This window comes from Pezoporus occidentalis, unplaced genomic scaffold (assembly GCF_034315485.1).
Source record: "Pezoporus occidentalis ecotype Australia unplaced genomic scaffold, CSIRO_AGI_Poc_V1 ctg301, whole genome shotgun sequence".
Classification (NCBI taxonomy): domain Eukaryota; kingdom Metazoa; phylum Chordata; class Aves; order Psittaciformes; family Psittacidae; genus Pezoporus; species Pezoporus occidentalis.
The window spans coordinates 69964-97881 of record NW_026914953.1 but is presented as its reverse complement, the minus strand read 5'-3'; the positions used below and the strand labels follow the sequence as shown (position 1 = coordinate 97881).

Genomic DNA, 27918 nt, shown 5'->3' with positions numbered 1-27918 from the left:
GCCGTGGCCCCCCCAAACCCCAGCGTGGTCCTGGCCGGGTGCTGCTCTGCGGTGACGCAGGAGCATTTCTCATCTCTTTATTGAAGGAAGACTATTTCTAGAATAAAGGCTACATCATCACGTCACCTCGTCCCCTGGGTGCTCGGGTCCTGCTGTAAAAAGCCAAGGGTGCGGAGAGCTGGGCACAGCGGCGCGGGGTTGGGGTTGGGGGGGCCCCAGCCTGTCCAGGGACACCCCCTTGGGGACAGCCCCAGGGGCCCTGGTGCAGGGTGAGCAGGGCCGGAGCAAGGGGATGAACCTCGCTGGGATGAGGGGCTGGTGACAGCGTGGGGACCCCACTCCGGCCGCGGGGGAACAAGCAGGGCTGCACCAGAGCAGGGGGGGTGGGGGGGTGTTGGGGGTCCCCGGGGTGTGGGGCCAGAGGCCAGCCTGCAGCAGGGACTGCAGGGAGGGGGGGACACGCTGCTCACCGCAGGGCACTGCGCAGGGGAGCGGCAGCGCCCATCACCGCGGCATCGCGGCCCCGCCAGGCTGTGGGGCTCACGGGGCAGCGGCGCGATGGGGGGGGGGGGTCTCCCACCGGAGCTCACCAGGATTGTGCTGGGTCAGGACCATCCCTCGGACCCGATGCTTTGTGCTTGGACTGGTGGCTCCCGGCTGCGGCACCAGAACTGGGCAGGGGGCAAGGGGCTGCGGGGGGGGGGGCCAGGAGGGGCCACGGTGCCGGGACAGGGCTGGGGGCAAGGGGTGAGCGGGCACCGAGCAAGGGGCTGCTCCTACCCCAAGTCTCTGCCTGTGTGCGGACAGGGGGTGCTCGGAGCAACCGGGACGCGAGCGACTGTCCCCAGGGGTGACACCGACCCCCTCATCCTGCACCGTCCTTCCCATCAGTGTGGGGACTCCCACCGGGGAGGGGACAGGAACGGGACCAGCCGGTGCTGCAGAGAACGGGGCGGGGGGGGGGGTCTGTGTGTGTGTGTGCATCCATGTGCTCCCCAGTGGTGCCTGGCTGCGTGTCCCTGGTCCCGTTGTGCCGAGCGTGGGGCGGTCGAGCATCCCTCAGCTCGTTGGGATGCCCCATCTTCACCCCAAGACCTGAGGCGAGCGCAGCCCACGCTGCCAGCGTCCCGACACAGTCACAGTGATGGCACAGAGGACAAGGGGACGGCCCCGCTGCGATGCCACGTCCAGCCATGGGGGAGAGGGAGGTGAACTTGAAGGGGTTGGGGGGGGGGTGTGCGGGCCAGGCTAGGGCTCTACATGATGCTGCACTTCCCCTTGATTTTGTCTGTCCTCTTCTGCTTGCTGGAGCGCTTCCCGTCGATGGTGAGGCTCACGTTCCTCCTCTTCTCCAGGTTCAGCAGCTCTTGGAAGAGCTCCTTGACGTTGTAGTTCATCTTGGCCGAGGTCTCCATGAAGGCGCATTTCCACTCCTTGGCCATGGCCTCCCCCTCCCTGCTTTCCACCTCCCGCTGGGTCTCGTCGCACTTGTTGCCCACCAGCATGATGGGGATGCTCTCCACGCTGCCCTTGATCTGCACGATCTGCTGGTAGATGGGCTTCAGCTCCTCCAGGGACTGCTTGCTGGTGACAGAGAAGACCAGGATGAAGGCATGGCCCTTGGAGATGGAGAGGCGCTGCATGGCTGGGAACTGGTGGCTGCCTGTGGTGTCGGTGATCTGCAGGGTGCAGACGCTCTTGTCGCAGCTGATGACCTGGCGGTAGGTGTCCTCGATGGTGGGGATGTACGTGTCCCGGAAGGTCCCCTTCACGAACCGCAGCACCAGCGAGCTCTTGCCCACGCCGCCGGCGCCGAACACCACCACCCGGTAATCATTGCTCTGCTCCGGCATCTTGCCCTGCGGATGCTGCTGCTGCTGCTGCTGCGAGGGAGAGGGCACAGCGAGGTGTCACAGCAGCGGCAGGGGGGTCAAGATGGACCCCCCCCCCCCAACCCCAGTGGAAGCCCCCTTAGAGATGCAGCCCCCCTGCTCCAACCAGCCCAATGCACTGGGGGGTCCCGCCCCCCCCCCATGCCCTTGAGGTGCCCTTGCAGGGTGCTCCCGGCCCGCCTGGGGTGCAGCAGCTTTGGTTATTTTTACCAGCCGCCCGCTGCAGCCATATGGCAGAGCCGCGGCCACGGCGCTGCGGGGGGGGGCACACACAAACACTGAGAGCCCCGGCACCCCCAGAGCCGCCCCCCCCTCCCCGGCAGCAGGAACAGCCCCAGGGGGCAGCTGCCGGTCCAGGGAGGACTCAGAGCCCCTCCAAGCTCTGCCTCGCACGGCTGCTGTGGGCGCCGAGTGCGGAGGTGCCATTGCACCCAGCGGCACCGCGCGCTGTGCCCCGCGCCGCGTCCTGTGCTCTGCCATCCCTCGGCTCCACTCACACCCTGGTGATGCAGCAGGGGCAGAGAGACACGGGTACGGCCGTGGGCTTGTGGCCTGCAGGCTCTGAGACCGCTGTGGCTGCCAAACCCCTCCCGTGGGGCTGAAGGGGTCCCCACTTGTACCCCCCCCCCCCAAGTGATGCAGCCGCAGGATGTGGACCAAGGAGGCACAACGAGGCGCTGATGCCAAGCCCCAGGCTGAGCATTGCCTCAGCCAGACCCTGCCTCAGTTTCCCTGCTGCAGCACGGGAAGGGCAGCATCAGCTCTGCCCCGTGAGGTGTCCCCAGCACACACAAGGCACCACAGCGGGACAGGGGCCATGGGTCAGGGGGTCTGGAGGTGCCCCACCAACAGCAACAAGCGGGGTGGGAGGGCAGTGACACCGCTTCGGGCAGATGCTGGAGGGAGTCAATTCTGTCCCAGGCCAGCACCGCTCCCACCACCTCCACCTCAATTCGGGGACCAACAAGTCTGGAAGAGGGGCACAGCAAAGCCCCTCGGGCAGCCCTGCGCTGGGCACCACGGCTCCTCCATCCCCAGGCATCTCCTTGGGAACCGGCTCCTTCCCATGGCCCTGGCATCCCCACCCTATGGCACCAGCTCCCACAAGCAGCTCCAGCTTGTTCCCAAACACCCAGGTAGGGGCTGGTGCCTGGAAAACCAGGGGAGCGAGCAGCTGGGGTACAGAGAGGGAGCCCATCACTGTGGCCTTGGGCACCCAAGAAGCTTGCCCCATCGAGGGCTCCCTGCACACGGGGCAGAAAAACACCCCTTGGATTCTACCATGTCACAAACATCACTGGCTCATGGGGCCAGGGCTGGAGCAGGGGAACATCAGGTCCTGGCTGGGGCTGGTGAGTGTCCTGCAGACCAAAGAGCCCCCGGCCTTGGGGCCACAGCACGGGGCACTGGGACCAGGGGGCTGGGTTGGAGGGGCCTTCATAGGCACTGCCGCAACCCCACAGTGCCCTCAGCATCTGCCCACCCAGGCCACGGCCTCCCCATGGCTCCCAGGGATGGGGTCAGCAGCGAGCCCCGGGTGCAGCCCAGGCACGGTCCTGCCGTGGGGCTCCTCACCCCACCAGCACCCCTCAGCATCCTCCCACTTGGACACCAGCGCTGGAGGAGACAAACAGCTTGGGGGGGGGGGGTCTGGTGATCATGATGGAGCGCAGAGGCAGGATGGATGGATGGAGGGATGGATGGAGGGCAGAGGCAGGAGGGATGGAGGGCAGGATGGAGATGGCGGGCAGGAGAAGGGGCAGGATGCAGACGGCAGGGGCAGGATGAGGGGCAAGGACCAGGGTCCCGCAGCACCGGGCCGGGGTCCCGGCTCCGCTCCCCCTCGGTGCCATCGCCCAGGGCACCCCCGCGTCCCTCCCCTGCCTCCCCCGCCGCGCCGGTCGCATTGCGGTGCCCGCGCCTCACCGTGTCCTGCCCAGGATCCGCCCTTGGCTGCGGGCTGCGAGGCGGCCTCAGCGCATGGCCCGGCCCGGGGCGGCCCCGGAGCGGTGGCTCCGGTCCGCCCGGCGCGGCGGGGCTCGGCTCGGTGCGGCGGGGCTCGGCCCGGCGGGGGCTCGGCGCGGTGCGGCGCGGAGCGGAGCGGTTCGGTGCGGTGCGGCCGCCGCAGAGCCGATCCCGCCCCGCCGCCGGCCCCGCCCGCCGCGCCCGCCCCGCCCGGGGCCGCCGGACCCCCGGGCCCAGCCCCGAGCGGCTCCGGGGAGAGGACAAACGGGCAGGGACGGGGCCACGCGTGGATGGGGCCAGGCATGGGCACGCGGACACGGACACACAGGAGGAGGAACAGGGGTGCAGACAGGGGTGCACAGACAGGGGACAGGGGTGCACGGACAGGGGTGCACGGACAGGGATGCACGGACAGGGATGCACGGACAGGGGTGCAGAAGGGTCAGGGGTGCACAGACAGGGATGCACGGACAGGGGTGCACGGACAGGGGTCAGGGGTGCACAGACAGGGGTCAGGGGTGCACAGAGGGGTGCACAGACAGGGATGCACGGACAGGGATGCACGGACAGGGATGCACGGACAGGGGTGCACAGACAGGGATGCACAGACAGGGATGCACGGACAGGGGTGCACAGACAGGGATGCACAGACAGGGATGCACGGACGGGGTGCACAGACAGGGATGCACGGACAGGGATGCACGGACAGGGGTGCACGGACAGGGGTCAGGGGTGCACAGACAGGGGTCAGGGGTGCACAGAGGGGTGCACAGACAGGGATGCACGGACGGGGTGCACAGACAGGGATGCACGGACAGGGATGCACGGACAGGGGTGCACAGAGGGGTGCACAGACAGGGATGCACGGACGGGGTGCACAGACAGGGATGCACGGACAGGGATGCACGGACAGGGGTGCACAGAGGGGTGCACGGACAGGGGTGCACAGACAGGGATGCACGGACAGGGGTGCACAGACAGGGATGCACGGACAGGGATGCACGGACAGGGATGCACGGACAGGGGTGCACAGACAGGGGTGCACAGACAGGGATGCACGGACGGGGATGCACAGACAGGGATGCACGGACAGGGGTCAGGGGTGCACAGACAGGGGTCAGGGGTGCACAGAGGGGTGCACAGACAGGGATGCACGGACGGGGATGCACAGACAGGGATGCACAGACGGGTGCACAGATGGGTGCACAGACGGGGTGCACAGACAGGGGTGCACAGACAGGGATGCACGGACAGGGATGCACGGATGGGGTGCACAGACAGGGATGCACAGACAGGGGTGCACAGATGGGTGCACAGACAGGGATGCACGGACAGGGGTGCACGGACAGGGGTCAGGGGTGCACAGACAGGGGTCAGGGGTGCACAGACAGGGATGCACGGACAGGGATGCACGGACAGGGGTGCACAGCCCAGCATGGGGATGGGGCCCCACAGGTGGAAGCAGGGGATACAGGGCCACAGAGCAGGATGGAGAGGTGCTGACACCCGGCAGCAGCAGGGCGCTGTGCGCCCCCGCGGCCGTTGTGGGTGGCTTAGGCAGCGACACTGGGCTGTAAGGACCGAGCACAGGGGCTCTGTCACCACTGCCCATGTCCCCTCTGCAGGTGCCATGGCAGAGCAGGACCAGCAGCCCCAAAACCCTGGAGAGGCCCCAGGCAGGGGCAAAGCTGCTCCCTAGCCACAGCCCCCCATCAAATGACACATTGGGGTCCTTGGGTGGCATCTGCTGGGGCTGTGGGACCCCCACCACCACCTCCCCAGTGCAGCCGAGCAGGACTGGGGCCTGAGCTGCTTGGAGCACAGGCTCAAGGGCAAGGTCCTCAGCCAGGGTTAGGGTTAGGAGCTGCGGGGTGCTCTGCCCCACCACGGGGACAGTGGGGCTGGAACCTGAGGTGAGCACAGGCCCCAAGGGTTGGGAGGTCACTGCCGAGGTGGGCAGTTACCGGAGCCGGAGCCGCCCCACTGATGCTCGCTCCCGCACGGCAGCAATTAAAATCCGCAGCTCCTATTAATAGCAGCCACCAGCACGTGTCCCTTGAGGAGCACTGCTGGGCCCAGCAGGAAGCAAGGGGCGGAGGGACACACACACACACGCACCCCATCAGCCTTCCCTCTTGGGAATGGGGACAGGGCCCTGACTGCACCCCCCGCAATGAAAAGGAACCCCACCGTGCCCCCCCCTGCCCGCAGTGCCCCACGGCGTTACGAGCTGGACGGGTACTACTCGGTAGAGGCAATGAATGAGTTTCCTTGATGGTTTTAGCTCTGGCTCCTCCTCTGCTTCATTCAGTCCCCAGCTCCCCGCCAAGCCTTACGCAATGGGGCCGCTGCCGGCTGCACACGCAGGGCTGAATCACTGCGATGCAGAGTGGGAGGGGAGAAGGGGGGGGAACGGGAGCGTTCTACCCCTGCGCTCGCCCTCTGAGCTGGGGCTGGGGTCTGCCTGCCCCCGTTGCATGAGCAGGGGACGCAGTGGAACGACGGTGACTTCAAATGAACAAGGGATGCGAAGGGATGGAGGCCAGAGGCTTTATTGGGAGCAGCAGATAGGGCTCGTCCTCCTCTGCCCCTAAACCAACCCAGGAACACGGGACTCTGCTACTCACAGGTGAATAAACCCCTCCGGGGTAGCAGGAAGAGGGGGGACAGCTCAGCCCCCTTGCCAGCTCCACCTGAAGAAGGGTGTTAACCTGAGGCTCCAGCCTGGCCCCTCACTGTCACACTGACCCCAGACCCAGAGAGGTCTGGGGGGGGATCCATGATCCCAGCCCCCAGTAGTGGATCCCTACTGATCTCTTGGGCACAGGTTAAGACATCTCACATCAACAGCTTGGCTTGGCTTTAGTACCTCAGCCCTTGAACGCAGATGGGGCCAGGCCCAAGGAAGGATGAGGAAGATGAAGAGGGGAAATGGGGTGCTGGGATACACCTGCCTTCTGGCCTTCATCCATTTACTCAGTATAGGAAAAAGCACCTACAAGCGACTAAGAGCCACAGTGGCTGTGCCCAAGGAGGGACAGTCAGCGCTGTGCTCCCACAGCAAGCGTCCCAGGACAGCCACCAGCACTGAGACCCCCAAGAGGAGCCACGCTGCCCACGTGAGCTGGCTGCAGAAGTGAAATAACACAGAGCTTTATCACATCCAGGCCTATTATGTTCTCCTCAGGCCCTGCTCACTTATGCCATCTGAGGCCTAAAATAACTCTCCCTTCCCCCTGGCACTCCAGGTTTTTCAAAGCAAGATTAATTGACTTTGGTATGTTGTAGCAATTAAAATAGCTAGCACCAGGAAGTGCTCAGATGAGTCTCATCAGCCTCCATATGCTGCAGCTGTGCCAACCACTGCCTCCAAGATGCTGTTTCACAGTCTCACCCATCCTTCTTCCCACTTTGGATCACACTAACGGGGACTGCACCACAGCTAAGCCCGTTATAATCCCATCAGCACTTCCAACGAGCTCTGCTCTGCCTGTGGAAGCTGCTGCAGAAGGAAAGGCTCACTCCTGTCACAGCAGCAGGAGGCAGCGGGGAGGCCAAGTTCCCAGCTCCAGGCTCTGATCTGAGCTCTTCAGCCAGGAGGGTAAATCCAGTGATCACAACAGGATGCACAGCGTGCTGAGCCTCCCTGGAGCCGTGCTCTGGAGCCAGGGGAGAGCTGCTCCTGCGCACTGCCTCCCATCAGCCCTTCCACAACCTCCTAAAGCCCAAGGGAAGAGACTGCTTTGGAAGACTCCAACGAGCTGGCCTTGTAAAGCCTCTGTAATGCAGCGCAGGCACGTGAGCCTGCCAGCCGCGAGGGCAGGGAGCACAAACCCACGTTTGAGGGCAGCTGCTAAACCCATTCCACCACAAGCATTTGCCCTTAAAATATTAGTGCTGGAAATTGCTGCTGCTCGTTCCTCACACACGAGTGGATCCCAGGCTGCAGGAATGCTGTAGAAAGGCCTTTGGACAGGGACAGGAAGATTTCCAAATGGTACATTAGCACTCTGCTGGAGGTTTTCCTTATGGAATGCTCATCATATGGGTGAGATGTGGAGAATGAAACACAGGACAGGGACCTGGCCTCATTTTGTCCATTAATGAGTCCAAAACAAAAGCTCCTGAGTCACCATGGATTAGGATGGAAGCTCTGTTGGGGGAGCTGTGGCACCAGGCACACCACAGGCCCAGAAGGGATGATTTTTGGCAGCTCTCACAACCAGACATTGCTCAAAACTAAGCTAGCAAAAGCAGCTTAGTGCAGCTGTGCAATCCATGACCACACTTGCTTTTGACTGTATCGCTGTTACTGTTTCTCACCTTCTCAGAGCCAAAGAGTGAAGGGAGCAGAGTCTCAGCCCCAGATTGTGTAATGAGTGTGAGGGGAAGGAGGGAGGGGGCTGGCTGTGCAGATTAACAGGAAACCACATGCTTGATGAGCTCCTTGAAGGCAGCCTTAGAATCCGATTCTTAATGTTTGTCTCAACTTATCTCTTCACAAGCTGCTGTGCCTGCAGATCCGGGGAGGAGGGACAACACCTGTGGCACCTACACTGGGACACTCCTCATCTTTATCTCCCTCTGAGCACACAGGAAGAAATTCTCCTTCTTTAGGTCAATATGGAAATACCACCTGGACTGTGATGTTTCACTGAGCCATTGAGCTTCAGCATCCCCCTTGGCTGAAGAGAAGCTCATCTCTGGTGCTCTTTGCAAGGGAAGGAGGTGAGGTTTGTTTCCCATTGCTTCTGTGTTCACCACTTGAAGAAGACCAGCCCAGCCAGAGCCGCATAGCCCAGCACCAGGAACAGAACCTTCAAGAGACGGTTGTTCTTCTCTTCCAATTCCTTTGCAAGGATCTCAAAGAAGGTGATGAACAAGAAAGTGCCCCCTGCGATGCCTTGCAGCAGCAGGGAAGTAATGTTGCTGGCTGCGTTTTGGGTGCTCTCAATCCCCATCCCAATGCTAATGCCCAGAGGAATCATCAGGCTCACTGTCACGGCCATCTTCACAGCATCCTTCAGTGGCAAGGAGGACTTAGCCATGCTGATGCCCAATGCCACTGCCACCAGCGTCTCGTGAATGGCAACTCCTAGGAACAAGCTCATGAGTTTGCCACCTTCCTCCTGCAAGCCCAGGGCCAGTCCCTCGAAGATGGAGTGTGTACACAAAGCAAACCCCAGGCCAATGAGCCGTATGGGGCTGGAGCGGGAAAGCTCCCGGATGTTCAGGCCATGCGAGTGGTGACTGTGCTCGCTGTACAACGGGCGCCCACGGGATGAGGCGATGAAAGGACTCTCGTATTCGGAGTCACTCCCGACATCTGAGCCAGCATTGAAGGTCTCCAAGTCAATGAAGGAAGGTTTTTCCTTCTGGAAAGTCAAGATGAGCTGCTCCACAAAGACCGTCACAAAGAAGCCAACCATCATGATGGTCTCAGCCGCCGGGTAGTCCGTGGTCACGTTCCCCTGCCTAAGAACTTCACTGAGCTGGAAGGAAGCAAACAATGCACAGTGAATCAATCACCTTCGTCCTTCAAAAAGTGAAACATTCCTGGTGTGCTCACACAACTCTAAATGGAGACAAAATTAATCCATGATGTTTCCTGTGCCTTCCAGGGCAAGGTTTGCAGCTGTCGATGCTTTCAGCACATGCTAAACAGGAGGAGTTCTGAGCCTCACATCCAGGTGATGCTCAGCCTCCTTCTGCATTAAAAACTAAACAGATCCCCATCTGCACAGGAGCAGAAGCTGAATGGGAGATGGGCACAGCTCTTGGGCCCCAGGCACAGCCATCTCTGAGGAGGCTTCACGAGCCACTCTGGCTGGACAGAGACCCTTCATCCCTATTCCCACCAGCTCAGAGGCCTGGGGGCCTGCAGGGCAGGAGCAGGGAGGCTGCTTCCCCTGCACAGGGGTCCTGAACACAGTGGCACCACTTGACTAAAAGTGCTCATAGGAGAGAGGCTCAGAAGCAGTTACCTTTTCTCTCACAGCAGGCAGCAAAGCATTGAAGCACGTGGCCAGGAAGACTCCTCCTCCAAAAGAATTGCAGAGGGCAAGAACCTTCTTGGAGCGATGAGCTTTCTCGTAATCAGCCTCGATTATCTTGACAGGAAGGAGGGACCCCACCAGCATGAGGACGCAGATGCCCAGGAGACACAGCACTTTGGCCACCACAATCTTCATTGTGCTTCCTGGGGAACACTCCTCGGTCAGTGGCTCTGGGGACAGCAGTTAGTGGGGGTCCTTCCAGCTGCCCTTAGGGCAGGCACATCAGCAAGCAATGGCACAGACAGACCTCAAGGGGAAAGTGCTCCTGGACTCAGTCCCTGTGGACAGGAGCAAAACAAGAGAGATTTTCCTATGGAAGCATCCCAAAACACAGCTAGCCTCTGCATAGCAACCCCTGTAACTCCCCAGAGGCAGCGGGAGGAGCTGCCAGCAGCAGAACCCTGCACACAGCAAGTAGAGAAACCAGCAGAGAAAAACATAAGTGCAGCAAACAGTAACTTAACAACCCTGTGAGAACTGCACCAGCCACAGCAACCTGGCACAGCCTCGGGTTGTCAAGGTTTCACTTCAACCCCCTGCACCAGGACAGACACAAACCACCTGATCCTGCAGTACAGTCCAACCAAAGGATCAAGTCTTTGGGTTTTAACAATGAGAAAAGAACAGGGACTTGGGCTGGTGGGATCTGTCACACAGAAATGAACCTGAAGATCTTCCTTCCACATTCACACAGGGGATTTTGGGGTACTAATATCCTTGAAACTACACTATTGGATTAATTCCTGCTCAGTTTCCTGAGCCACCATCACCATCTCACTGGAGTGGGTCAGAGCCTCTACCATTGGCTGTTGGTGCTGTACCAAGAGGCAGTGAGAGTGTTGATAGCTGTCTCTAAAGGGAAACCCTACAGAGAGATTACCTGCAAGGCTCTCTATTGTCTATAGGGTGTGACAAAAGAAGAGGCAGAGGTTGTTTCATGCAAGAGAAAGAAGATTTGAGTTGACTAGGTCACAAAAACTGACGATCTGAAATATTAAAGCATTTCCCTCCAGGTTCCATGCAGTGAAACCTGTTTTCCTAAAAATCATTTCACAAAATAACATTGTTAAATCTATTTTTTTTAAATACACAGATGTGAACAGGTCCCTCCACTGCTGCTCTCACCACTTACGCAGAATTGCCTTGTAAAGTCAAAGCAATGGCACCTTGAGAAGGTTCTCTTGCAGGTCACCAGGTAAAGGCTGCCAGCAGAGTGCACTGGGGTAACAAAATAACACTGAACACTCCCAGCCATGTTAACACCCACACCTGTGATGAACAGGGCAGAAATGATGGCTTTTATTAAAAGGAAAGTGGGAGTCTGAATGATTCGGGGGGGGGTCGTGTTAAAGCTTTTTTCTATCTTCTCCAAGTTTGCAGCTCAAGCAGAAGCAAACAGAAGGAGGTTATGGTGGTCAGGCCATGGGTTCTCAGCACCCATGGGAAGTGATGCTCATGCCAAGAAGCCCCTGCTCGGATGCCACTGATTGACTTGCTCTGGGGAGAACCCAGCAGCCAAGCCAGGTCTGAACAAGTCACTCCAGAGCCTGAAAGCTCGATGTGCACGGACAGGGCTTTGGCAGGAGGCAGCCCATTGATGCAGCTGAGAGCAGGCTCCCTTCTCCAGGTTGACTCCAGGACTGCCAACGCTCCTCAGTGCTGTGCTGACACAGCTCACAAGGCTTTCATCTTCCTTTTCCTAACCCAGCAACAGTTCCCAGCAGAGCATAAAGCCTCCAGGTCCCCGCAGCAGCTGAGAGCAGCCATTCACCCCCTGACCTAGGACCAAAGCAGCTTAGTGAAGAAGGAAGCAGTAAGTGCAAGAAATACCTTGTGTTTCTCCTTGCCTGCTCTTGCCAACAGCCCAGTGTTCAGGACTCAGCACTGCCAACGTCTGGACTGCTTCACCAGCCTGAAAGCCTTCTGTAATAAAGAATTGACTTAGGATGGGTACTGCTTGGCTTAGCAGGCTGTAATGAACCATGCCAGCAAGAAGAGATATGATATAAAGCAGAGGGCCCTATATAGAGGAAAATATGTATTATATATTATATATATATATTCATAGAATCAACCAGGTTGGAAAAGCCCTTTAAGCTCATCCTGTCCAACCCTTACCCAAGCACTGCCAAGGCCACCCCTAACCCATGGCACTGAGGCCTCGTCTCCACGCTGTGTGAACACCTGCAGGGACGGTGCCTGCAGCCCTGCCCTGGGCAGCCTGTTCCAATGCCCGAGCACCCTCTGGGGCAGGAATTGTTCCTCAGCTCCATCTAAACCTGCCCTGGGGCAGCTTGAGGCCGTTTCCTCTTGTCCCATCCCTTGTTCCTTGGGAGCAGAGCCCAGCCCCTCCTGGCTCCATCCTCCTCTCAGGCACTTGTAGGGAGCCATCAGGTCCCCCCTGAGCCTTCTCCATTGGAACCCCCCTCGGTCCCTCAGCCGTTCCCCATCACACTTGTGCTCCAGGCCCTCCGTACGACCCTTTACATCCCGCTTTCCCCGTCAAAAAGCACTGCGGGAAGCTGAAACCAGGCGGGGTTCTCCCGGAGCCGCTCCTGTCCCAGCGCCTTCAAACCGCTGACACCCGGCCCGGTCACCCTGAGGAACGGCGCTGGGGGGGGGGGGCACCCCCCAAGGCCGCAGCGGTGCGGGGGGGACACCCCGAGGGTCACCGGGACAGGGGTGCGGGGGCTCGGCTGGGACTCGCTGCACCGGGGCCCAGCCTCAGCCCTCCCGCACCCGCCGTTACCTCACGAAGCCCCCCCCCCCCTCTTCCCGACCACCACTCACGCGCCGGCTCCAGCACCGCCCGAGCGGCCTCCTCAGGGCGCCCCGCCCACGACGCCCTCCCATTGGCCATCGGCAGGAAGACCCAACCGCCCATTGGCTGAGAAGGCCGCCCGTCAGCCCGCCCCTCCGCCGAGCGGGGAGTCCTCCGTAGGGCGCCGTTCAAATCGCTCCGGGGGGTGAAACGCGGAGCGCGGCGAAAGGTTCCGGGCCAGCACAAGCCCGCGGAGCTGTCCGCGGCGGGCGGTGCTGACCGGGCCAAGGCACAGGGTCTGGGGCTGGCTCAACCGGTAGAGGAACCAACGAAGAGCATCGCATCTCCACCAAAAACCAGCTGGAGAGAACTTAAAAGACCGTATGGGAAGCAGAAATGGGCAGGAGCAGCATGCCAGCAGGGAATAATGAAAAATGGGGAAAGGCAGATAAACCCCATGTGTAGGTTTGGCCTGAGAGGAGCAGAGCCCTGGACCCCACAGCACCGCATCCTGCTTCAGTCACCTGGGCAAGAGGGATAACAAAGAAAGTGTCCAAATAGTTTATTTTTCACAAGTTACATTGACCACATATTACTTTATGGAGCATTTACAGGTCGGTTTTTGTTTTGGTTTTTTCCCTTGATGTTAATCCGCAAATATACCTGCTCACTCACAGCACCAGGCCTCCTGAAAGGGTGTTTTCCATCTCACACCTACCCACCTTCAGAGGGGGTGCCTTCTGCCCAGCAGTTAGGCTGTGAACACACCTACCCCACCACAGGTAAATAACTACTTTAAAACCCATTCTGTGGTCGATGTAAGTCTCTGACCTCAACAGGTGACTCTAGGGGATGGGGCCAGAGCCTTCCATCAGCCCAAGGAGTGATACAGGTAACTAGAGGGGTGGAAGGCTGCAGGGGGTGGCTTGAGGTGGCTACAAGAGCTTTTCCCTTTTCTCACACACCACACACTTGAGGTGTGACTGCCAATCCCCAACACCAAACCTGCAGCCACTTCATCACCTAGAATCCAAGCAGCATTGTTACTGCATCTGCTCTCTACTCGGTCACCCGCTACTCCTACCATTAGCACGGTCAAACAGGTTGATTACTTACATGCATATAAGATAAAAAAAAAAAAGCAGGAAAAAAAAACCCTTTAAACACCAAAAACATCCTTACTGTCCACCTGACTAGTTCACAGATTGGATCATTCCAACAACAGAGCCATAATTACTAAACACTAGACAAATTTTGTCAGGACTGGGGAAGAACCCCAGGCAGTGCACCAGGAAACGCTGTTGCATGTAGGCAGGTTCTTCCTGGCCAGTCACAAATCCCCCACATTTACACCATCCTTTGAGAGGTGAGCACCAGACTCCCATGCATTAACACCATGGCCATGTTGCTACAGACCTGAATGAGAAATGCAGTCAATCTAATCAACAGAAACCCTGTGGATCCTGCAATCTCCAGTGTTCAAACACCACCATCTCATAACTGGCAGGAGGATTAAAGTGGGCTTAGGTAGGACTTGAACACTTCTTTGAAGTGGCACATGGGCAGGAAAGTGAAGACGTCCTGTAGTGAAGAGTGCATCAATCTTCAAAAATGGGTTAAAAAAATCCCATGTAGCAAATAACAGAAATGCAACAGTGTAGTTAATTGTTCTGAGTGTCTTTAGAAAGACTGCTGCTGCTGCTGGTTTGTGGTCAGCTTGCTGGATCTTCCAGAAGAAAACAAAGAGACTAATGGAAAGGCTGAGGGAGAGGAGCAGGGATGAAGACTAGGGAAAGAAAGCATGAATCTGTCTTTAACATGCAGGTCATAGAAAGTATTTTGGTTTTCCATTATTTTTTTTCCCCCTCTTGGACACTTCCAACTCAAGAAATGGCAACACACACATGGCTTCCAGTTTTTAAAGCAAAGAACATAGTTCCCACGGACTGCGCTGCAGAGACAGGAAGACAAGACATTGGCAAATTCAATCTTTGAGCAAATAAAGTGTCCCTTTAACCACTGTGAACACTATATAATGAAACTCTCTTTGTCAGCCACATAATGTGTGAGGGAAGTTCTTATTCACCGCTCCTCTGGGCTGAGCCTTGCATGAGACACACTACTAGCAGTACTGATGCAGATAACCCAGTCTCTGTGGAGGGGAGACACACCAAATTGCTAAATTAAGGCACAAGACTGATATTGCAGCCAAATACATAAAAATCCCATTCAGCTGGTCACAGTCCAGCAGCACTCCTGGCTACAGCCTCACCTGGAGGGCTCATTCCTGCTGATCTTCGTTACTGGCACTTGGAGTTCGACTCCTGATCTGGCTTCGTAGCTGCTCTATTAGTTCAGGATTCTGCTGCTGCATCTGCTGAGCAAACTGCTGTCCCCTGAAGGAGAAAAAGCAAGAGTCCTCTTTATGCTCCCACACACTCTATTATAATGCTTGTTCAGCCTGGAGATGAGAAGGCTCCAGGGAAACCTTAGAGCAGCTCCCAGTGCCTAAAAGGGCTACAAGAAACTTGGAGAAGGCCTTTGGACAAGGGACAGGACAAGGCAGAATGGCTTTAACTTGCCAGAGGGGAGACTGAGATGAGCACTGAGGCAGAAGTTCTTCCTTGTGAGATTTCTGAGGCACTGGCACAGGGTGCCCAGAGAAGCTGTGGCTTAATGAAAACGTTAGAGAGCGTTTAGAAATACAAGACTCAAAGACTCATCCTTCTGCAGAGAAGGACTGATGATCCCTGGCAGTGTTCAAGGCCAGGCTGGATGGGGCTTGGAGCAAGCTGCTCTAGTGGAAGGTGTCCTTGCCAGCTCCAGGGGCTTGGAAGTGGATGAGCTTTAAGGTCCCCTCCAACCCAAAACATTCCATGATGTTTCACCCAGTATTTAAGCCTTTCTCAACTGTTAAAGGAAGGTTCTGCTTCTGGTCAAAACAAACCAAAATCCCAAACCAATTTATTGACCAAGGCAATGGAAACTCCCAGCTCTCTACTCACGCTTGTATGAGGCTGGCAAGATCATTTGTGGATGGGCTGGTACCTGCTGCTCCCATGGGATTGTGGCCACCAGAAATCATCCCGGACATGCTGAGGAAGTAAGAGTCATTGCTCAGAGCAGGAAAAAAAAACCCACAGAAATGGTTTAGCTTACAGTGGAAGGGGGGTGTCGGCATAATGGGAGCACCTTCGCACACAGAGTATGAAGTTATCTGCAAGGGAATCTTCTGCAACAACTTTTCTTTCTTTAACTGCAGAAGAGGAACTGTAGCATTAAACTGCACAATACTTATAAGAGTGTCAGTTCCTGTGTTCCCAGAGATACCCCTTTTGTGTGCAAGCCATGTGTTTGGTTTATTTAAAACACTACCCTTCCTCACACAAGCTGTTTGCTTGCTCTGCACCAAAAGAGACCTCGTGACAGGTCTGCCTAAATATATTCACTAGTGGCATGCATGCCTTATTATTTTGGTGACTTTGTATTATCTAAGCATCTCACAAACATTTTAAGTTGATCCTCATAATCCTGTAGCACAAAGAATGGAAATATTCTCACTCTAACCGAGATGCAGCTGTGAAATCCTGTCTCCAGGTCACATAAACACTATGCAGCAGAGCCAGTCCAAGCCCAAGCTTCCCCAACCCAGTTCCAGTGGCATGATCTACCCTGCTTGCCTTCTGCAAATGTTTATACCGAGATACCTCTTTAGCACAGTCTGGAGTACTCAAAATACACTAGCCAAGGCAGCTGGATGGGTTTAAAACTGCCCTTCATAGTTTTGGTCCAAGCACCCTCCTGCTCCCACCAGTTCAGACCTACTGCAAATGCCAAACACATACACAGCCTCAAATGAACGATTCAAAAAGGAAATACAAGATGGGATCAAACTTACAGCTGTTGTACTTGTGGATTGTTCATTAGGTTAGATGCCTATTTAAAGAGGGGAGAAAAAATGACACCCTATTTAGTCAGAAATTACGGGGTGGATACGCAGACGTTGTGCCATTCAGCTACGAAGGAAAAGCAGAAATACTTTGAAACAGATCAGTAGGACAAAAATAGATAAGAGGAGCCACAGTACAACACACAAGACAAGGCTGGTAATGCAAAACAGGCACTCTTCCTACAGCCAGCATGTTGCAAGGAGAAGCTGGTGAATGAGGTCAAATGAAGAGCAGTGACTTCACGAAATACAAGCCCAGTTTCCACACTGGATGAAATGAAAACAAATCTGCTAAAGAGACCCAGGAGCTTCCCAGGCCACATACTGCTACATTTCATCCTGAACAGACCAACATCCAGACCATACAGCCTGATCTGTGTCCACATTTACCATACTCATGAAGCCCGGGTTGTTCAGCAAGCCAGCTAAATCAAATCCTCCTGGACCTCCAGTCTGTAAGCATAAAGAAACCACATGCAGATGATGACATCTTCTCACTTCCTGACAATGGACATTCATGCTTTACTCCCAGTGTTACAAAACAAAGAGGCTCTGTCAATACCCTTGCTGTAAAGCTCCAGGTCACAGTCAGCCCTGGGGATTAGGCTCACTAAAGGAGTCAAAGGGCAGCTGCAACCCCCTCACAGCCACATTACAGTGTACAGCTAGAAACCATTACAACTGCCAAATGAAACACATCCACTTGGCCACCTTTGCACTGGAGAAGTCTTTAGAAAACTAGAAACCCTTCACAATTATGAACATCTTCCCGCATGGAACAGGGCTGCAGTGCAGCTTTCTGGCTAGGAAACATCTAGGTTTCTTTTCTTAAGAAAACATTCTTTGTAAGGAAAAAAAAAGCCACCAAAAAAATGCCCTTTTGGTACTGCCAACAGGTCACTAGGGGAAAAAAGCTGGATTTTGAGCAGTGACTTGTCTGTTTTAAAACACTCCTTTCTAAATAGTCTCATCTTCCAGCTCTTTCACATAAGCCTGAGGTGACTGTGCTCAAGAATGGTCACAAGAAGATGTGTCTCCCCTCTCTGTCTGCACACAAGAATTGTTTTCTAAACACAGTCAAGGCCATCAAGGCTCAGCAGAAAGCAGCTTCATGTACAATGAGGCAGCCTCCTTTTAATCTTATCCACCGATAACAAACATTAGTTTTCAGAACTTACTGGACTTGGAGTCTCCTTCATTTTCTGTTCAGCTATTTTAAGGTTGGATTTGTACGTGTCATTGTCTGGATCCAGCTCCAGGGCTTTTTTGTAGTAAACTACAGCTTCTGTGTGTTTGTTTAAGCTGGAGAGGGCCAAGCTATGAAAGCAGAAATAAAAGAACAGGTCACAGTTAGATATGCACTTGCAATCTTCCTCCAGCCCCACCAAAGGAGAAACACCAGGTATTTTTGCATGGCATTCCAGGGCAGAACACCTCTAACAGTATCACTGCCACAAGGCATTGAGCTTAAAATTCTGATACAAAACACCATAACGCTCTTACCCCATTCTGCCATAAGCTTTGCTGTAGTTTGGATCAATGCCTATAGCTCTTTCGCAGTCTCTCACTGCTCCAGCATAGTTTCCTAGTTTACTGTATGCAGCAGCTCTGGAGGGAACAGAGAAAGATGTACAGGAAACACTTAACAGCTTCAATATGCTGATCAAGGTCACCCCTGTTTAATCTCTGTAGTCTCCTACAGTACAAGGCAAAGTGAAGTGTGAACTTGACATAAATCCAGGTCATATCTAAGCAAGCAGGCTGCTATCCAAACACCCAGCACCACATTCCACTCCTACTGTAAACAAACCTAGGCTTACTTCTTATGGACTTTCCAAGAGGAGCCTGGCCTCCAGAGAGGCATGTACTATCACACTTGCAAGCTCAGATCATCTCTCCCAGCTTCTCTTATGCCTCGATTTCTTAGTCATAACAACTGTTTTACCCATTTCCCCATACACACTCCACGTAAGAGGAGAAAACTCTTTTTGAAGCCATAATGTGCTCATTCAGTCCTCAATCTCACAACTCTCACCAAGGGGCATTTACCCAAAACCTCATGGGACTGACCCACATACAGCTAAAGGCACCAGGTGCACTCCTAGCTCCAGGAAGCACCTCACCACATCACCAACGTATGTGCAGACACATTCTTCACTGTAACCAGCTGTGGAAACGTACTCACAAGAAGCAGGCAGCTAAACCAAATCCTGATTCAAAGCCTGCTTTATTCACCAGCTGCCTTCCCACCAACTTCCAAAACACTTTTGCTTAGAACAGTGCAGGGAATTTGCTTGCATACCCCATTTTACACACACATCAACTTATTCTCAGTAACAAGCCTTCAGCTTGTCTCATTTCACTGCTTTGCTTTTATTATCAACACAGCCTCTGAAACCTGGGCCCTCCATCCCACTTACGAGTTAACTGCATGAAAGCAGACAGTATTTCTTAGCATCCTTATGTCTCCTCAAATGCCTAAGAGTTTGTTTCCAAACTACACAAAGAGCAAGGAACAGAACAAGCAGTCTACAGAATCATAAAAAACACTAAAAAAAAATGGGATTTTAACCATTCAAGACTTAAGTCTACTTAAACCACAGGTTTACAAGGATAGAGAAAGATAATCAGTACCTGTTGCAGAAATACACAGCATTGGATGGATTTAATTCAATTGCTTTTCCATAGAAAGACACTGCAGCTTCGAAGTTTTCTGCTTTCATTTGTTCATTTCCTAAAAAGATAGTGGAAAGGCTCATTAACAAAGGCGGGGGGAAATAGGGTCAAACTGAAGCAACAGGCCTGGATCTATGTTCTGCTTAAGAAAATAGGACAAGAGAAAAACAAACCACTTGCAAATGCTACTGGTCAAACTGCTTTGGCAGCGCAGGGCACATTCAGCAACGAGCTGGGGAGCTGTGTCTTGGCAATTCCAAGTTGCCTGATCCTGCAAGCCCCCCTTACCACCTTCAGCTGTTCTCCCCCCACTTCAGGCCCACCTGAGGCCCCCCCCAGAGCAGCACCACATCCTGAAGAGCACTGCAGTGCATTAGCTCAGAGGACCATCTCCATCAAATTGCAGAACTAACTGTGCTCTCTTGCACAGCAGCAAAAAGGCAACACACACAAGAGAGCTCAACAGGAAAGATGCCTGTCCCACACAGCCAAATGATGTCAACCTACTGCAGCACCAGCAGAGAGACAAGAAATAGAAGGGTTGATCCCATTTGTCTTCCCCCCACCACCACCTTTTCCAAGCATTCCCCAGGTGCCTCAATACCATCTAAACCTCATTATACACCAGCTCCAGAGGAGATTACCTTCAGTCTTGAGTCTTTCAGCCTCAGCTATGTCATCTTCAGAGGGGGTGATGGGCTCCGAGTTTGTTCTGATGTGTTCAGGCTCCTTACAAGCAGAGGGAGAAGGCTTTGCTAGACTCCCACTGAGAAGAACTTACACCTCCCCCTTCCCAAGCGCTGGTTCATCAAGCCCAAAACATTTCCCTCCCACACACCTCTGAGGGGGCAGCATTTCTCCTTGGAGGAATCAAGCAGAGCTCATTGCTTTGGCTGCTTAAATGGAAAACTCAGCACATATTTTAGGGCACTTGCTAACCTTTCCTGCAGCAGCTTCGAATATTTCGGGAAGAGTCTGAGACACAGCTAGGCCTTGGTCTTCCATCGAGACCCCAAATGCTGTCTCCAGGCACTGGATGGCAACTAGACAAGAAGAGTCATGCAATTAGCTTTCCCCACTCCATCTAAATCTTTAACCCTCTCCCACAACAGCTGAATTTCTTACTGTAGAACATACCAGAACCAAGAGATCAAACCACACACCAGGATATCTGGGGCATAGCCTCCAATTTTACCACATCCCACCACCTCCTCCATCAGCTGGAGCCTGGTGGGGAAGCTCTTTCCAGTACAGAGGGGAACTCCAGTGACACAACAGAGCTCTCATGCCATGTTTTATAGTCTAAAAGCACAGGAACAAACCCTTCTCTCCAGCCAACACCCTCCTTTGCTCCTGCCTCACCCAGGAATGCACCCACCACTCTGCAGACATGCCTGTGCTCTCCTTTAGTGGGACAAATGTACAAAGCCAAAGACCAAAGCATAAGCTCCTTAAGCAGCTCTTTTAAGATCAGTGCACTCTTGTTACCAGTAAAGCCCTCTGTAAAAAAAACCTGTGTAAGTACTCCAGGGTGTGCTGTGGGAAAGCATCGTGATAGCAAAGGGGAAAAGCCCTCTGCAAGCATGAAACACCTGTGAACAACAGCATTGTGATTTTACACTTCACTACAACCCTCCTGACTCTACCTCATTTAAGGTAAAACTTGTAAGTCCCAAAGCCAGGGTCAGAGAGGTTTTTAATCTCAGGTATATCCCTTCCTCCAACTAATCTGATTTTGAAAGAGATGAGGAAATCAGATGAGCAATCAGCATTCCTCATACTTCCACAAGAAGACAAATTCAGTTCCAACCTTGATCAAGGTTTGATGCTAGGCACAACAAGGAAGGGGCAGAAGAGAGTAACAGTGTCTAAGCGTTGGGCTGACAGACCTGGATGCATGAACAGGGAAGCACATAAAGCCACCTACCTTCCAAACTCTCCTGAGCATCTGGAGACAGCCCCCCATTCTGTAGTTGGTCATGTAGGAACTGGATGATGGAGTAGGCAAGGCGCTTCTGGTCTGCCATTCCTGCAGCTCGCTCCAACTTCTTGGAACTTTAACGAAAACAGCCACAGAGAGAAAACTTATAGGGCTTGATAGACGAGAAAGCAAAGAACTTTACTGCTGTTCTCTCCCAGTATGAATGTAAGGATAAAGGAGTTGCTCAGGACCGGCCGAGGCTTCCAGGACCTTCGCTGAACTCAGTGCTGTAAAAACAACCCCATTTCCATGAATTCTCCAGGCCTCAAACCACCCTCTTCAGCTCAAGCAGCACAGCACAATAGTGCCATGCAAGGCTCCTGCCAAGAAGAATACACCAAAGGTGTTGCAGGCATTCAGGCCACCAAAACAGCTCTGACTGACTAGGAGCAGACAAACTGGGCACTGAGGCACTCACACCTAAGAAACCAGAGTCCTCTGCTTCCAGAGCATGATCTGGTTCTGAAACCAAACCAAAGGCTGAAGCTGTCTGCCACTGTTAGCAGAGCTGGGACTCAGGGTGCCAATCCTCTGCACTGCTCCCCAGCCTGCCCTACCAGCACATGGATAGTAGAGGAGCTAAAGCAAAACAACCCCCATAAGCAGACCCAGAGATCCCAAGGCAGGTCCTGTAAGTGCACCAGCCCCAGCTCCTTGAACAGCACTGCTGCTGAGCTGAAGCACTTCACCCCTCCAGAACGCTCCACTGCGTTTAGAGACCCCAAACCCCTTCAAGGGGATTCGTTATGGAAATTACGTTGTTTAAATGCAAACTCTGTGCAAGAGACACCAGCAGAGCTCAGCCGGCCCCAGCCCACCGACAGACACCAGCCATACACCCAGTCACAGCCACAGGTACCGCTGCCTGTGCGGGGCCCATGGCCCCAGCGACAAACGAGGCCAGAGCCTCACAGCCCCTTCCGGACCCCAGAGCGGGGACGAGGGAGACCCTTCCCCTGCCCCGTACCCCGAGGCCCTGCCCGCAGCACCCACCGCCGCCCCGGGCCGGCCTGAGGGGCGCGGCAGGCCCGAGGGGAGGAGACGTGAGGGCAGCGCTGCTCACGGCTCCCATAACGGAACGGAACGCACCCGCACCGCGGGGGGGACACCGCGCCAGAGCCCCGGGCCCCACCGCAAACCGGACCCCGGTCCGGTCACTGCCCCACGGGGGCCGGGATCCAAGCGGCGCCTCAGCGGGAAGCGCGGCCCGGCCCCCCCCGCCCCGCTCACCCAACGCCCCAACACTCGCCTCGGCCGGGGCGGGCTCAGCACTGCGCATGCGCTGCTCCCCGCCCTCCGCGCCTGCGCAGTGCTCCAGCCTGCCCCCTCCCCCCCCCCGGCTCTGCTCCAGCAGGAGGCCACAGCGCATGCGCGGGGCCGGAGGTTTCTGGTCGCTCCTCGTGGGTTTGAACCACCGAGAGGAGCCGTTGCTATGGCAACGGGCGGGCGGGAGCACCGGGCCCCGCTCCTGCTCCCGGGCCCGTGGCTCTGCCCCGCAGCCGCCGAGGGTGAGGGTAGGGGTCGGAACGGGGCTCTACGTCCGCGGGACGTCTAAGGGCCCGGATACGGTGAGGGGAAGGGGAGATCGGGGCTGAGTCCTCCACTCTCCCAGAATCCCTCTGCGCGGCCGCTCTCTCTGCCCGCCTCTATGGTTGGGGCACATGCTCCGTGCACGGTTCTCTCCCGGCCTCGTCCGCAGCGCGGCGCCTCCCGGCATGGCGCCCCCAGCAGGTACCGGCGGCGGGACGGGGCTCCGGGCCACCGGGGGCAGGTGGTGAAGGAGTGGGGCGGAGGAAAGCGAGATGGGGCAGGAGGAAGGAGCCGGGGCTCTGTGTCCCGTCCGTCCTCCCCCCCAAGGGTTGCCATAGGGAGCCCCTGGTCTTCTTCCCCCCCCCCCCCCGCTATCACCTCTTTGCCCTACAGCTCCGGTCCCGGGCAGAGGCGCCTGCCATGGGCACGGCGGGGAATCGGGTTTCTGTGGAGGGCTGGTGGTGCCTGAGGGGGTAAACAGCGCCCGGAGCGTAACCCGGCCGCCGCTTGCCGCTAGCGCCCGCGTTCCTTCGCAGCCTGGCTGTCCATCGGCGTGGTTTGTTTGCTGGGCCTCTCCTTTAAGTGCTTTTATGGATCCTTCGCTCTGCAGCTGCGTTTTTGCTTCCAGCCTGCGTAAAGGCTGCGGCTCGCAGAGCGTTTTCTCCCCTCCTGTCTCCAGGTAACGTTGTGGATAGCCAGTCCCCCAGGCTGCTAGCAAACCAGCTAAGATGGGACCTGACGGCCGAACAGATCGAAACCATGGCTGCAGATCTGACAGAGAGGACCAAGGTTGTGTACGACCGGGTGGGCTCCCAGGAGCAGGGTGAGGTGTCCTATGAAAACACCCTCAAGGCCCTGGCAGATGTGGAAGTTGAATATACAGGTATGTACATGGAGAAGGAGGCCTGGGGATGTGGAAATCCACATCTCACGAAGGCTTTTTGGTTTTTTGTTTTTTCCCTCTGGACTTTTACCTCCTTTTTCCTTCCCTTGGCTCCCTCAGCAGTCTGGTTGTTTTTTTTTCCAGTTAGTTTACACAGCTTAGGTATGAGTACAAAGAATAGAGATTTGGCATAGGAGCAGGTCTAAAATGAGGACAGTGCTTTGGCAGCAGCCTGGTCTGTGGCGGGAGTAGCCAGGTTGTCTCTTGCTTTTAAGGTGCATTAGTGGGAACAAATCGTGTGTTGGCAGAAATGGTTCAGATGATCGAAGAAATCTTCAGCTCTTTGCTAACATTTTCTTTAAGGCAGCAGATAAATATCTCTCTGTGTGCCTTGTTCAAACACTTCCATCATTTTAGGGCTTCTGTGCGGAGCAGAAGCCAGCTTGCAGGCCTTTTCTTTCTTCCCTCTGATTTCTTCCTAAAAGAAAAGGAAAAGCCCTTACTAAGGAGGGGTAATGTGAACTTCAGCCGAACCATCAGCACTTTAACTGGGCAGCAGAGAGTAGCTGCCTGCTCCCTTTCTGCTGGGTGGAGAGTCCTCATGCCTGGGGGGCAGCACCTTCCCACTGCAGTTGTGTTAGTTCAGAGATGGTGGCAGCTTGTTTTCACTTCTAAACTGGAAACACTTGAGGCCAGAGCACACCTGGGATGTGGTGGCTTTTGAGGAGTGTCTGCAATAAAGGTGTGCCACTTTTAGCCTGGTCTTATAAGGAGAGGAGTCATACAATGATGCTGCCCCGTGTCTGCCAGCACAGAAATCCTGTGGTTCTTTTTGATACCAGCTATAAAAGAGGAAAAGAGTTTGGGAACTCACAGGCATGAAATCCATGAGGGGTTTGTGAGAAAGAGGGATTGTGGAGGGAAATCAGTGGATGGCAGTGGGGAAGGGTGACAGGGTGCTGTGAGTGACAGTGTGCTGCTTGCAGAGGACAGCGCTGGGTTTGTCTGATGGCAGCCGCTTGCCTCACTCTTCCCTTGTGTGGGCAGGCAGGTCAGGCTCCGGGGCTGTCAAACTGGCTCCCAGTTAACACAGGCTCTCTGTGTGTGTACACTCCCACTCACGAGCAGCTCTGGGACATGAAGCTGTTGCCTTTACCAGTCCCTCTTCTCTCGTGCAGTCCGTCGGAACATGCTGGACTTCCCCCAGCACGTCTCTCCTTGCAAAGACATCCGTGCAGCGAGCACCGAGGCTGACAAGAAGCTCTCAGAGTTTGACGTGGAGATGAGCATGAGGCAGGATGTGTACCAGAGGATTGTTTGGCTCCAGGTCAGTGATGTGCACTGAAAGCTCCTGGAATTACAACAACCCCTTTTTCCTCATCCCAGAACTTACAAGTGAATGATGGCGAGTCAGGTCTGGAACTGAATCGCTGATGTGATCACGGCAGAATGGTCCAGCTGGTTTTGGGAACTGGAAACTTGGGCTTTGAGGGCTCTTCCTTCCCTCAGAACCTCAGTTACCCCTTTGATAAGGTGGTGTTAGTAAACCCAGCCTGCCTTCTATGGTGACAGGGCAGGGTAATGCCCTGGAACGTGCTGTACTATGGCATAAAGGTGATGTGCTTAAAGCAGTCTGGTAGTAGCTAACGCACCAAACCAAAGCCCTCTTGTGGGGTGTTTCCATCTGCTTCTGGGTCACTGGTGTTACAATAACCCCCACCTCCGACCAGGAACTGGCTTTATGCAACACCTGATCCCTGTGCCTCTGGGTTTTGTTTTACAGGAGAAAGCAGAGAGTGCTTCACTGAAGCCTGAAGCAAAGAGATATCTCGAGAGGTTGATCAAACTGGGTAAAAGAAACGGTCTCCATCTCCCTGAGGAAACGCAGGAGGTGAGATCACAGAGCTTAAAGTAAGCATGGGAGCCTTGCAGGGCTAAGAGGACACTGTAGTGCTAGAGTAGAGGACTGAGGCTTAGACTCAAGTTTTGCCCCCCAATTCCCATGACTTTGGGCACACTGGTGATGCTTCTATGCCTCTCTTTTTCCTTTCCTCTAAAGGGGATGACATTTACAAAGTGGGGTCAACACTGGAAGTTGAGGGGCTCCTGAGAAGCTGAAATTGCAGATGGTGCTGTGCAGGTCAAATGGAAGCAGCACCTGCATGCAAAGGGGTGATCAGGCGAGGGGGGCTGAGCTGCTCAGCATCTCCCTCTTTTAGCATGCACTGGTGGCTCAGTGAAGGAGCTTGAAGCTGGATTCAAAATAGATGAAGTGAAATGAAGGTAGGGGAGGTTGTTGCTTAAACACCTGCACCTCCTGCACTGGCAGGAGACTGTCAGGACCTTGCTGAGGTGGCTGCTTTCCTACCAGGTGTGATCCAAGGGAGCCTGTACTAAGCTGGGAGCTCAGCACCTTCATGCAGTTAATTCTGCTGCGTTGTCTTTGAGTTCAAGCCAAGTACAGACTCACTGCTGGGCAGCTCAGCAGGCTGCTGCCTGCAGACAGTGGATGGTGCTGTTTGACTTCTCCCTTTGGACTAAACTTTTCTCTGTTCATCTGTATTTTAAAGAAAATCAAAGCTATTAAGAAAAAGCTGAGCGTCCTTTGCATAGACTTCAACAAGAACCTCAATGAAGACACCACCTACTTACCCTTCTCAAAGGAAGAACTAGGTATGGAGCACTCAGGCTTATTTCTCTACTACTGTGGCCTTGAGTGCCTGGATTCCTCTGGCTAAGGAGCAAGAGCTTGTTCCTGTCCCCAGTCCCAGAGCTGGTATTTCTGGAGAGGCCTGGGCTCTCCATCAGTCTTGTCTGCTCTTCTCAGGAGGGCTCCCTGAGGACTTCCTGAACTCCCTGGAGAAAACAGAGGATGGCAAGCTGAAAGTCACCTTGAAATACCCACACTATTTCCCTCTCCTGAAGAAGTGCTACGTGCCCGAGACAAGGAGGAAGGTGGAGGAAATGTTCAACTCCAGGTGCAAGGAGGTAGGCAGACACTAAAGGGGTCTTGTCTGACATTTGTGCTTCTTTCAACGCTGGGGCTCGTGCTTCACTTTACCCTCTCTGACTCTACCCTGCAGGAGAATTGCTTGATCCTCAAGGAGCTGGTGGATTTGCGGGCTCAGAAAGCCAGTCTGCTGGGCTTCAACACGCACGCAGACTTTGTGCTGGAGATGAACATGGCTAAAAGCAGCAAGATAGTGGCTTCGTTCCTGGGTACGGCACTGGGCTGTGGAGCCAAGAGCTGGGCCGTGTGTTGAGCCAGCTCTGCTGCTCTCAGCCCTGGGCACTAACCCTGCCTGCCTTGGTTTTCCTAGATGAGCTGGCTCAGAAGCTGAAACCCCTTGGGGAGAAGGAGCGGGCTGTGATCCTGGACCTGAAAAAGAAGGAGTGTGAGAAGCGCGGCCTGGAGTTTGACAACCGCATCAATGCCTGGGACATGCGCTATTACATGAACCAGGTGGAGGAGACCAAGTACAGTGTGGACCAGAATCTGCTGAAGGAGTACTTCCCCATGCAGGTGGTCACCACAGGCCTGCTGGCCATTTACCAGGAGCTGCTGGGCCTCACCTTCCATCTGGAAGAGAAAGCTCAGGTCTGGCATGAAGACGTCCAGCTCTACACGGTGAAAGATGCCTCCTCTGGGGAGATCATTGGCAAATTCTACCTGGACCTGTACCCAAGGTGAGGCCTTGGGCAAGGTGGGGCAAGAGAGGAGGGATAGGGCATGGGGAAGAGGGCCTGCCATGCACTTGGGGAAGAGGCTGACCCACTGCCAGACGTGGGGCCGTGCGGTGGGAGTGGAGTCTGCTCAGGCAGGGCAGAGCAGGGGGTCACCAGGGAGCTTTTGCTCTGAGCAGGATGGTGGTGGTTCATGGATGGCCTTGGGGGTGATCTGTGTAACAGTCTCCTCTTCCTGCCCTAGGGAAGGCAAATACGGGCACGCAGCCTGCTTCGGCCTGCAGCCAGGCTGCCTCCTGCCAGACTCCAGCCGGCAGATCTCAGTGGCTGCCATGGTGGCTAATTTCACCAAGCCCACACCGGATGCACCTTCCCTGCTGCAGCACGATGAAGTGGAGACATATTTCCATGAGTTCGGGCATGTCATGCACCAGCTGTGCTCTCAGGTGAGGCCTGGCTGGGCTGGCAGAGGGGCTGGTTTGTTGCCTTTTCCCCTGTCATGCTCTCTGGAGGGGGTTAAATGACATCCCGCTCAGCTTGC

At 55.2% G+C, this 27918-nt stretch overlaps 3 protein-coding genes across 12 annotated transcripts in view; 1 reads left to right on the top strand and 2 right to left on the bottom strand.

Moving 5' to 3' along the window:
* THOP1 (thimet oligopeptidase 1) overlaps positions 1 to 27918 on the top strand; it is a 330697-nt gene that overhangs the window by 299181 nt on the left and 3598 nt on the right. For both annotated transcript variants that reach the window (XM_062627552.1, XM_062627553.1), the window contains exons 2-10: positions 22961 to 23011; positions 23490 to 23693; positions 24872 to 25020; positions 25477 to 25584; positions 26264 to 26366; positions 26521 to 26681; positions 26777 to 26912; positions 27014 to 27380; positions 27622 to 27823. In XM_062627552.1, the coding sequence (XP_062483536.1) occupies positions 22996 to 23011; positions 23490 to 23693; positions 24872 to 25020; positions 25477 to 25584; positions 26264 to 26366; positions 26521 to 26681; positions 26777 to 26912; positions 27014 to 27380; positions 27622 to 27823 (1446 nt within the window). In that variant the 5' untranslated portion in view covers positions 22961 to 22995. The remainder of the gene's footprint in view (positions 1 to 22960; positions 23012 to 23489; positions 23694 to 24871; positions 25021 to 25476; positions 25585 to 26263; positions 26367 to 26520; positions 26682 to 26776; positions 26913 to 27013; positions 27381 to 27621; positions 27824 to 27918) is intronic.
* On the bottom strand, positions 62 to 12092 carry LOC134168143 (GTP-binding protein Di-Ras1). 6 transcript variants are annotated; one of them, XM_062627506.1, is made up of 3 exons: positions 11744 to 12018; positions 9842 to 10191; positions 62 to 1883 (listed from the first exon to the last, which is right to left on the bottom strand). In XM_062627506.1, exons 2-3 carry the CDS (start codon positions 10046 to 10048, stop codon positions 1257 to 1259), a joined length of 834 nt encoding a protein of 277 aa, XP_062483490.1. In that variant the 5' UTR covers positions 10049 to 10191; positions 11744 to 12018; the 3' UTR covers positions 62 to 1256. The 6 variants fall into 6 exon arrangements, with proteins under 6 accessions (XP_062483490.1, XP_062483495.1, XP_062483491.1 ...); XM_062627505.1 differs by lacking the exon at positions 62 to 1883 and adding an exon at positions 6394 to 9349 and having other exon boundaries at positions 11744 to 12092; XM_062627511.1 differs by lacking the exon at positions 9842 to 10191 and having other exon boundaries at positions 11744 to 11975.
* Positions 13222 to 22608, bottom strand: SGTA (small glutamine rich tetratricopeptide repeat co-chaperone alpha). 4 transcript variants are annotated; one of them, XM_062627502.1, is made up of 12 exons: positions 22530 to 22608; positions 21227 to 21354; positions 20239 to 20342; positions 19944 to 20028; positions 19258 to 19357; positions 18127 to 18231; positions 17802 to 17940; positions 17014 to 17076; positions 16573 to 16610; positions 15680 to 15769; positions 14947 to 15070; positions 13222 to 14826 (listed from the first exon to the last, which is right to left on the bottom strand). In XM_062627502.1, exons 2-11 carry the CDS (start codon positions 21324 to 21326, stop codon positions 14956 to 14958), a joined length of 939 nt encoding a protein of 312 aa, XP_062483486.1. In that variant the 5' UTR covers positions 21327 to 21354; positions 22530 to 22608; the 3' UTR covers positions 13222 to 14826; positions 14947 to 14955. The 4 variants fall into 4 exon arrangements, with proteins under 4 accessions (XP_062483486.1, XP_062483485.1, XP_062483487.1 ...); XM_062627501.1 differs by having other exon boundaries at positions 13222 to 14625; XM_062627503.1 differs by having other exon boundaries at positions 13222 to 14460.

What these genes read in the sequence shown, in the direction of transcription:
- LOC134168143 (XM_062627505.1), bottom strand. Translation starts at nt 10,048, where the DNA reads ATGAAGATTGTGGTGGCCAAAGTGCTGTGTCTCCTGGGCATCTGCGTC. An exon ending in TGCCTGCTGTGAGAGAAAAG is followed by an intron (nt 9,350 to 9,841) that starts GTAACTGCTTCT and finishes GCTTCCTTCCAG; the next exon opens with CTCAGTGAAGTTCTTAGGCA.
- SGTA (XM_062627502.1), bottom strand. Translation starts at nt 21,326, where the DNA reads ATGGCAGACCAGAAGCGCCTTGCCTACTCCATCATCCAGTTCCTACAT. An exon ending in TGCTCAGGAGAGTTTGGAAG is followed by an intron (nt 20,343 to 21,226) that starts GTAGGTGGCTTT and finishes CTTCTTGTCTAG; the next exon opens with TTGCCATCCAGTGCCTGGAG. An exon ending in AATCCACAAGTACAACAGCT is followed by an intron (nt 15,770 to 16,572) that starts GTAAGTTTGATC and finishes TTACTTCCTCAG; the next exon opens with CATGTCCGGGATGATTTCTG.